The 10,924-nt window shown below is 38.2% G+C and overlaps 1 protein-coding gene across 1 annotated transcript; it reads left to right on the top strand.

The window, feature by feature from the left end:
* Window positions 1-3,752: 3,752 nt before the first annotated feature.
* LOC122042925 lies at window positions 3,753-5,324 on the top strand. The gene is made up of 2 exons (XM_042603330.1): window positions 3,753-4,245; window positions 4,314-5,324. The coding sequence occupies exon 2, from the start codon at window positions 4,394-4,396 to the stop codon at window positions 5,054-5,056; it is 663 nt and encodes a 220-aa protein (XP_042459264.1). The 5' UTR covers window positions 3,753-4,245; window positions 4,314-4,393; the 3' UTR covers window positions 5,057-5,324.
* Window positions 5,325-10,924: the final 5,600 nt, after the last annotated feature.

Below are 10,924 nucleotides of genomic sequence, written 5' to 3' on the forward strand. Positions count from 1 at the left end.
TCATCAGATATAATTTTATGTCTGATGATTTTATTTTAGGTGGCATGCAAATGAGATCCACACTGGATAATGATGTGTCAATATAATTTTAGTTTTGATATCTTTAAATAAAAATATATAAAATAATTATTTTTTAAAAATTACTGTGCCTATAAATAAATAAATATTTTATTATATATTTGTAAAATTAAAATAATTAAAATATATATTAAATTAATACAATAATTTTATTAATCAAATCTTAAATTATCTTATTAAAGTTGAATCTATGAGTTGTATTCCAATTTATACCGAGCGGTTTAATCAGTTTACAAACTCAATTAATTTTGAGTTAAGTATTTTGGACTAGTAGTTAAGCATAACAAATTAGTAGATTAGTTATCATATCTTAGCATGCCATGAGACTAGTTAGTTAGGTATAATAAAATAATGGGTTAGTTATCAGGACACTAAATCAAAATGATTTATGCCTGCCCCATGGATGTCGTACAATTATAAAGCACTTAGAGAAATAAGAAATAAATTGCTAGAGATATTTTTTTTGGAAATAATAAAATTATAGAATTTAAATCGCTAAATATAAAAGTCTTATCTAATATATTGAGATGATCTTGATTTGCTTATTCAAGATTGTCAAGATGGAAAGAATGAGATGTTTGGGACGATTAAGTTTCTTGTAAGGTTGAGCTGCTGAGTGTTCGACCCGTTCGAGTGCTTGAGCCAACTGTCGAGTGTTGAGTGGACGGAGCTACCGAGTGCTCGAACCAACTAAGTATCGAGTATTGATTGTCGAGTGGCATTGTCATACCGACAACCTATTGCCAACTGCCGAATGCTGATTGTTAAGTGCCTGCAACCGACTATCAAGTGTCGACTGCCGAGTGAGAATCTGAATTGAGTTCCGTTGAGACTAGCTGTCTTGTTGTCTAATAAATTGAATTGAGCTTGCAGGAACGTCCTGTAGGATCGAAAAAAATTTAAATATTTCTATAATAGTATGATATTGTCCACTTTGGACTTAAGCCCTCATGGTTTTGCTCTTGGGCTTTACCTAAAAGGTCTCATGCCAATGGAGATATTTTTTCTCTTATAAATCCATGATCTTTCCCATGTGTTTTTAATGTGGGATTATGTTTGTAACCTTGCAACCCCAACAATCCCCCCTCAAACAAAGGATCACAGGCTTCCCACGTCCGATCCTTGACCCACCAGGTCTTCCTGCCCCTCGGTCCACCCGGTGAACCTACTAGGACTTCCTGTCTGGTGTCTGGTCTTCTTGATTCGAACATAGGAGCCCCACATTCTTTGTTCAAGGTCAATATTGTACCCACATGGCTCAATCAGACCATAGCTCTTATGCACAGTCGACAGTTAAACCTTCTAGCAGTCCGGGCTCTGAGACCAATTGTAGGATCGAAAAGAATTTAGATATCTCCACAATGGTATGATATTATCCACTTTGGGCCTAAGCCCTCATGATTTTGCTCTTGGGTTCTACTCAAAAGGTCTCATGCGAATGGAGATATCTTTTCTCTTGTAAATCCATGATCTTTCTCATGTGTTTTCAATGTGGGACTATGTTTGCAACCTTGCAACCCCAACACGTCCTAAGTACTCTTAGGCAAAAGTCCTACTGCATTCTAGGCAGGTAGAAAATCCTAGGGGGAAGTGACCCTTGGTCCTAGGGGGAGGTAACCCTAGGTTATGGAAAGTCCTAACTGTGGCTAGGCAACGAAGTCTTGGTCCGAGAGATTGGGCAAAGTCTTGGCGGATCGAGGACGTTGGGCAAAATCCTAGAGTCGAGAAATCTATGTGAAAATCCTGGAGGTCGCGGACACTAGGTGGAAGACTGAATGGGTCGGGATCGGACGTTCAGCATGAAATCCTAACGTCTCGGGCGCTGAGTAAAAGTCCAGTCGATCTAGGGGACCGATCTGTCAAAACGTAATTTCTCCTGAGAGGAGTAGGTGAGGGTGCATTCTCCGTTGAGAGAACAGTAGGCGTCGGTTCGACGTAGGATTTTCGGAAAATTCGAAAGTCAGAATCGGATAGTCCAGGACTGTCAAATAGTTCTATTAATCATTATGTATTGTGCTAACTTTATTTTGCAAGATATGTTTAGTATTTTGGACTAACGTATCTTGCAGGAAGTGAAAAGGACATAAAAGGCTCGGATAAACATTGTTCAAGGCGCCTCCCAAGGTACTGGAGGTGCCTCGGAAGGCTTGGTCGAAAGCCTACCTAGAGAGGAGTGAAGGCACCTTCTAGGCGCCCTGGAGCTGGGATGGAAGGCGCCTTTGAAGAGATAAAATTCGTAGAAAGCGGATGTTATCGACGACCGAAACTATGAGGATAAGATCCGAACTGGAGGCGCCTTCAAAGAGGTTGAATGCACCTTCAACAGCTTATAAATGTCCTCTTCGAGCAGTGCATCAACAAGAACTTGAATTCTAGTTTACTCTCTTGCACATTGCTCCAAAGACGATCCAATGAAGTCGTAATGCTACTCCGACGACCAGAAGCTCTCAATTTCAACACCGTTATTATCGATATAATTTTCAATTGTAGTGCTTTAATTATAAATATGTTGTATTCATTTTTGTAATATTCCAAATTGATAGTGAATTGCCCAAAATAAATACTTAACGAGTGTGAGTCTTGGAGTAGGAGTCGTCACATGCTCCAAACTAAGTAAAACCAACTTATGTCGTTGTTTCTCTTATTTGTTTTTATTCTGCTGCGTTGTTCTCTGTGTTTTGCAAAAAAGTGAAAAAGTCACGAGTGTTATTCCCCCCTCTAACGTATCTCTATCCTACAAATAGAACTTGTGCCCAATTGCTATCACTAGAAATGACAAAAGTTGCCAAGCTAATCTGGCATAGAGGTGGAGATTACGAGAGGAAACGTTGATGAAATTTTTTACGTATTTTTTCTTCCTGCAAAAGGTGGAAATTTCTTATATAAGCTCCGATTCACGATAGTAATAAATTTGTTGATTAATGTTTGAATAAAGGTCGTTATTTCCTTCCTCCGCCCAGTTTGAAAACGTTAGCAATCGATCATCAATAGCTAGTCATTTCCATCCGAATAATTATAGATCTATCATTAATCGTCCGACCATTTTAAAGCAATCATTAATGCGTCCGTTACACTTTTGAGTGGGTAAGAAAAAATTGATTCGGATGACAAACCGTAAGCTCTCATTCTCTTGGGCAAACTACGAATCTCGTAGGCAAAGCTCGCACACAAGCTTAAGTGCAATCCGAACTTTAGATTTATATCCTTGTGGCATGCACATTCATGTTCACAACATTCATAATTATGATTCCATTTAAATCAACAAACATACCACAAAACTCTTAAACTCTCACACAAATTGGGAGTCCATTTTTTCATTTCATTTTCATTCATATTTCTAACATAAAATCAGAGGACTAAGATTCGAATCTTAATAGAGATGAATATTAGATATATATAGATGAATTAGAAAGAAGGTTATCTACTTTCAAAATTAATTAGAGGATAAACATTGAACACCTAAATTATTCTTATTTAAAAAATAAAAAATAAAAAATAAAAAATAAAAATTAAAAATGATCCAAGCCTTCCTCCTTGTGTATAGTTGTGTGTTTTACTATTTCTGGCCTCAATCAAGCCCAACCCTCCTGGATCCACAGATGGATAAATTTCGTGCCACTGTCGTGCTCCCACAGTTCTTCACAATTGGCCATGGCTTTATCCCTTTCATGCATTCATTCATTCATTCATTCATTGATTTCAGTAAAGGACACGGCCTTTCCGGCCCCATGTGGTGCGATGAGCTCTGTGACAAAAACCAGTGCTTCTTCACTCGAACAACTCGCTTTACTCTGAAGAAGCTAGCGACCGACGAGCAAGCACAAGCAGTCGTTCTCCTCGATGAATGCCCGCCCAGAATCGCAAGCTGAAGCTGGCTTTTGAGATCGCGCGTCACTGAGCTACTCACTGCAACCAGAGTTTCGATCTTCATGCTAGCTAGTTGGAAGCTGAGAATGATCTCTCTCTCTCTCTCTCCTTTCGTCCCTGTTTTTCATCTTTTGATGCTCTAACCCGGGTGGGTGGTTGATCTCGGAATGGAATATCCTTCGATCTTGGCTTCATCACCGGAGTGGTCCTTGGTTTGGTTTTGGAAGGGAGCCGAAATTTATGAGCGTTTTTAATGTTCCTCCATATGATTCTGCCTTAATCTGAGCGACATTTGTCAGAGTAAGTCGCCATAATTACCTTCCTTTCTTTCCCAATTTCTCATCAATTCTCATGCTTTCACCCCGCAGCCGGTTAGGGTTTGGCGAGCAGTTCGCTGCCATGGTGTAGTGCTGAAGAAGAAGAAGAAGAAGAAGAAGAAGCAGAAGAGATGAGAGCTCTGGGCTGTTTGGGCATTGCCTTGAGCCTTCTGTCGGGTTGCATTTTGTTGGCCATCGTCGCGGAGCTGTACTACTTCTTTTGGTGGAAGAAGAGAGTGGCGGAGAGGGACTCGGAGGAGGATGCCCACGCCAGCCCGGTCAGGGATCTCCTGCAGCTATTTAATTGGAAGAAACCATGTCCGCCGCCGGCGGACGGCGGCGCGCCTCGCTCCGAGGACTTGCTCCTGAAGCTTTCAGAGGAAGAGGACGACGCCGCTGAGGAGGAGGAGGAGGAGGAGCTGATGATGACTCTGGCGGCTCCTCAGAGATCGCTCTTCACCATCACGGAGGAGACGCAGGAAGATCTGGAGGCGGCGGGAGGCAGCCGCAGAGTGAGGAAAAGCAGGGCCGGCTCCAATGGCATGAGCTTGAGGGATTGGCTTCAGTCAGCAGAAAGTCCAGTCCTGACGCCTCTCTCCTCGCCTCCTTTCTTCTCTCCGCCGACGGGATGCTACAATCTGAACGGCGTCAATCCACTGTTTGAACCCTCGTGGGAAGACGACTCCGGCTGGCTGTGGCCGTCCCCGCCTCCGAAGCTGAAGTTCCTCATGGCGGCCGAGGCAAAGCTGCACAAGAAGACGCTGATGGAAGAAGCAGTCAAGGGAGCGCAGTAATGCATTACGACCTTTCCTTGGAAGACAGCAAACGCCATTATCTTCCTTGAATTATTAGACAGATGCTGTAGATGGGAACAATATTTGATCATACACCAATTCATCTTCTTGCATCAGTTCATGTTGTTGCTCTTCTTAGAAAGATTTCTAAAGAAAGAAAGAAAGAGAGAAGAAGGAGCAGTCAGTCGTCTTGAGGATTGGATTTCCAAACACAGTCTTCTTCTTCTTCTTCTTGGAAGCATGTTTAAGGTCTTGTCATTTAGGGATTGACAGAGGCAACATGTTTAAGGTTGGAAGCATGTTTCTGTACTTGCAGCTTAGTGTGCCTGTAGACAGCGCTCAGGGTTTGTTTAAGGCAAAATCCATTCATAATAATTTCTAAAAGAAAGGAATCAGATAGATGAGTTCATGATCAAATTTGGTGTTCGATATAATAAAAATTTATTTATACTTTTTCAATATATATAAAATTAATTAAATGAATAAATTTGGACAAACAAACAAACAAAATTAAGCTGGCTAGCCAACTCAGACGAGCTTAAAAATATTGAGTCTAAGTTTGAACACATGTTTTACTTAGCTTAGCTTGTTTACCTTTTCCAACAAACTTAAACAACACATAACTTCACTAGACTTTGCTGCCTCATTATGAGTGACAGGGAAAGAAATTGCTTCTGTCTAGCTGTTCTTCACTGTATACTGATGTTAGTGAACCAATAACCAGAAAAATCTGGAAAAATTGTTTATTTTCTCAAGAAAAATGCAGTCTCGTTGGTTGCCATTGAGATGGTAGGGCACAAGATTACAAGAAGACACCAGGCTGTATAAGGGTAGAGGTCATGTGAACCAGGTCATCATCTTTCTCATCCATTTATTTCCGGTTTATGATTTAATGCGATGACTCTGATATCGAAATACTCTCATTTCCTCAAAATGAAGCATAATGCTCTGATGAGAGGGGAGGTTCTTGGCAAATCTTTGGTTTTGAAAACTTTCAATAAAAAAAAATTGCCCCTTTAGTTTTGATTGAATTTCTTTTATCATTTTAAACAAATGAGGGTAGTATTGAATTTGCAAAATTAAATTGAGATCTATATGTTAAAATTGATTTGAGTTGAGATTATTTGATTTGGTCCACCATTTGATTTGTTAGACTCTTAGGAGTCTATTTATGGTTTTATAGTTTAAATTAATTTTAGCAAAAGAATTAAAAGGGTACTCATTCCACTCATAATGTTATTTTGGAGCAATTTTGATGAAAATTGTTCTACCTTGGAGATATATTGTTCTCCTGACAAAAGTGGCTTTGATTAAAATAATTCTAAAGTGGAGTATAAAAAGTTATTTTGGATATTGATGGTAACGTAAATTTACATGCAGTCCCCAATCATAAATTCAATTTTGCATACAACTTCCATTGACTAAAATCTTTGTTTCCACTCTCTAGTTTAAAATAATAGATATTAATTTACCTAATTATCTCTGATATTTTCAGGTATAAAAAGTCCAAAAATGAGTATATTTTTTTAAAAATTCAGCACATTAAACTAGAATTCAATATATTTTTTATTAAATTGAGCACGACTCTTTTTTCACTTTAATTAGATGAAAAATATATTAGATTTTCTTTAAATAATACTCAATTAGATAGAAAATATACTAGATTTTTTTTTTGAATTGTGCTGAATTTAGAAATAATTATATTAAGTAGGAAAAAAGCATGTTCAATTTGATAGAAAATATACTAGAATTTAGTTTAAAGTGCCGAATTTAAGAGAAATTATACTGATTTTTTAGATTTTTTATACTTAAAAAATATGAGGGGCCAATTTTGATAGAAATATACTGAATTCTTATTTAAAGTGCTGAATTTTGATAGAAATATATGTTGGTGCAATATCCCTAGGTCAAGGTTGACCTGGTTGACTGAGCTTGAATTGAGTCAAGCTCGAGTTTTGATGTTTGACTTTCGATGTTTGACAATACATGTAGACAACACATGAAGATTGCAGGTGCAATTGCTCATGTGGTGAGATTGAGAAGGAGAGTTAAGTAGGTCAAGGTTGATTGGATACTTGACTGGAAAATCCTGGTGAGTGAAGCCAGGTGAAAGTCCTAACTGGGAAGTTAGGAAGAAAGAAAGTCCTAGTGAGTGAAGCTAGGTAGAAGGAAATCCTGGTGAGTGAAGCCAGGTGAAAGTCCTAGTGAGTGAAGCTAGGCAGAAGGAAATCCTGGTGAGTGAAGCCAGACACGAGGAAATCCAGATGGATCAAGGCTGATCGGACATCTGGTGTTGGAAAGTCCAAGTAGGTCAAAGGAATTGACCGGATACTTGGCACGAGTTGGAAAGATCAGGTAGGTGAAAGGGATTGACTGGATACTTGGCATGAGGAGGAAAAGTTCAAGTGGGTCAAAAGGATTGACCGAACACTTAGTGAGCGAATCCTAGCAGGTCAAGGGTGACCGGATGCTAGGCATGATGGACCAACAAGTTATGATTGACCGAATGTTGGTTTATGGGACTTTGGACTTGTTTTTGGGCAAAAACAAGGAGCTGCATCGATCAGCCGATCGATTGGGTGAGTCCTCGTGACAAACCTTTTCCCAATCGATCAGTGGATCGATTGGGGAGAAGCATCGCGCGAACAGAACAGCTCTGGATTGATCGACCGATCGATCCAGAGCTCCAATCGATCAGTCGATCGATTGGGAGGGCGTTTTCGCGCGATGGAACCTGGATCGATTGATCGATCGATCCAGGCGATTCCCAAGAGCACAGAGGCACTCTGGATCGATTGGGAGTAATCCAATCGATCGGGATCCGACCGTTGGCTCTGGATAAAGTCGTTGGCATGCGATTCCTTCGGCGGAACTTGCACTGTTCACTCCCGATCTTCACAGCAGCTTCTCCACAGTATTCTTCCACTCTCACCACCAGTTCTTGAAGGATCTTGGAGAGATATCCAAGTCAAGAGGCGTGACTACCACAAGAAGAAGAAGCCAGGGTTAGGACTTTCATTGCATATCTTGTAAGATACTTCTTGTATTTGTCTTCCCTTGCTTTCTTGTTGTATTGAGAGTATTGTAGGACTTCTCTGCCTTTGGTAGTTACCATAAAGGAGGATTTTCATAGTGGAGGGTGCGTGAGTGTGTGGATCCTTGGATTAGTCACCTCTTGTGAGGTGGATACCAAGTAAATCCTCTTGTTAGCGTTGTGTATTTTGTTTCTTTGTATTTTCCGCTACATATCTTGAAGAAACAAGCAACGAAGAGGACGACGAGCGCACCGAGCTATTCACCCCCCCTCTAGCTACATAATCGGTCCCAACAATATACTGGATTCTAGTTTAAAGGGTTGAATTTAAGATGAATTATATTCATTTTTGGACTTTTTTACCTAAAAAATCTGAAGGGTAATTAGATAATGATATTTACATGAGGGAGTTAAACAAATGAAACTTTGCATGCAGGGAGTGAAAACAAAGTTTTTTAGACATAGGGACTGCATGCAAAGTTAAAGTTATAATTAGAGATTTTTCTCTAATTTACCGTTGATGCTATCCAGATTATTTCCCGAGCACTTTGATTGGATAATCAAATACTAGCTTATCTTGCATCTTGCCTCAGTGCACTGATACCAGATCCCCAAACACTCCGGTTCAATTCTCGAGCACTAAATGTTCCCCCAAGCACTCGAACATTGTGCTTGGATATTGGATCTCTTGAAAGCTCGTGCTTAGGGCTAAGATATTAGATCTCTTGAACACCCAAGCTTAGGGCATCTCCAATCGTTAAAACTTTGAATGAACTTTTTTTAGGATTCTAACATGCCACATCAACATTATAAAAACTCATAAAAACATTTCCAATGGTTAAAGCTCTAAGTAAGTTTTTTTTTTTTTTAATTCTCTCCACATGTAGTTGCATGGCTCCATGCATATTACATCAATTTCAATACAAATATATTATTCTCTCCACAATTAAAAAAAGACATGCATACAATTTTTTCCATTTAATATCTTTATATAGTTTTCATTTGATATTTTAATTAATTATAATCTTTAATTTAATGTATTTATAATTAGCAATTAATAAATTAATAAATTAATAAATTTTTAATTTTTAATTTAATATAATTTATCATTTTATTTAATATTTAATTATTTTATAAATTTAATTTAATTATAGTCATTTGCATATTTTTTTAACTAATCTCAAATATATTTATTTTTAAAAGAAAAAATATATAATTTCAATTATTACTAATTATTTATAAACTGAAACATTATAATTAGCTCATCAAATAATTTATTTTTTTGATTATTTAAAAAGGATCAATCATGTACATTAATTATTGGCTCCACCTTCCAGATAAAAAACAAGTTTGAAAACTCAAACCTGCTCTTGAATTAAAAATCCTAAACCTCACCTACACAATCATAAAAGCTTTTTTAATGAAGTTTTTAAAGTTTACAAACCTTTGACAAAGCTTGCATTGGAGATGCTCTTAGGGCTCAAATATCGGATCTCCTAAGCGCTCAAATATCAATTAAATACTCGGACTTAGTGCTTAGATTTCGATTTCCTCGGGCACCCAGATTTAGTGCTCATATACTGCCTTTCTCGAGCATCCAGACTTGGTGCTTAGATATTAACTTCTCTGAGCACCCTGACTCAATACTCAGATATTGGTTTCCTGAGCATCATTGTTTCTTGCTTAGAGATTGGCATTTCTGAGCATCGACGCAATCAAGGACTCGTCTTTGACTCATGGTAACCTACGTAGAGATCCCAGTTTTCATATCTGTTCCCTGGGTACCTTCAGAGGAATATGTGGCATTTTATTAATAGAGAGGCAACTAAAGGTTGTCGTATCTGGTTCCTTATCGCTTTCAGAGGAAAACATGGTGACTGGTGTGTGGAGAAGCCTTTAACGATTGTCAGATTTAGTTTCTTTATCGACCTTTACGAGGAGGACAGAAGAGTGTGTAGCGTCTGACGTGGAGATACTCTTCCACAGTGGTGTAGCCACATGGGGAGGGGAAGGTGCGCCACCCCCTCTAGATTTTTTTTTTTAAAATAACACTGTATACTTATAAAGCCTTCACTGTTACTTTGACTGGCTGATTCACCACTGTACATCGCTAAAAAACTTAAATTGATTACATATTGGGAAAGCACTTGACCTAAGTTATCTATTGATACCACTTTTATGAAGGAATATCCTGACTTAAAATATTAAATATTAAGTTTTAAAAATAAAATATATAATAATAAATGGATGAATTAATCATAGAACACGAAGTTAGAGCGCTAAATTGTTGGGACTTTCGAGCCGCAAAAATCACTTTTTGTATTGCGGAAACCTCGAAGTCTTGCCACGGATCCATGTGAAGATATATGAAATAAATCATGTACATGTTTCTAACCTAGATCTACCTTAGATCTACATGGACAAGAAGCGTTACTCTTGTTGCGAAGCCCTTCGTTTATCTCGCTCGTCCAAAAGGGTTGTCGGATCTCGAAAGTGTCAAGCATACACTCCTCTATATGTATCCACATGGACAAGAGATGGAGAAAAACCACCTAGAGTGTGCTAGCACTCTTGGATGGCTCGACAATGGAGGAGAGGAAGAGAACTAGAAGAGAGGAAGAATAATGATGATTCATTCATCATGAAAAATAAGAGTAAAATGGCTTAAATATTTTCATCTAATGAAAATACTTAATGCTCATTAACTCCATTAATGAGCCTCATTAATGAGTCTTAATGAGTATTTAATGAATATTCATTTTTCATTAAATGGCTATTTTGAAACTCCTCTTCTCTTCATAATTTGAATCTAATATTCAAATTGAATTCATAAT

Source organism: Zingiber officinale, chromosome 2A (genome assembly GCF_018446385.1).
Source record: "Zingiber officinale cultivar Zhangliang chromosome 2A, Zo_v1.1, whole genome shotgun sequence".
In the NCBI taxonomy this organism is placed as follows: domain Eukaryota; kingdom Viridiplantae; phylum Streptophyta; class Magnoliopsida; order Zingiberales; family Zingiberaceae; genus Zingiber; species Zingiber officinale.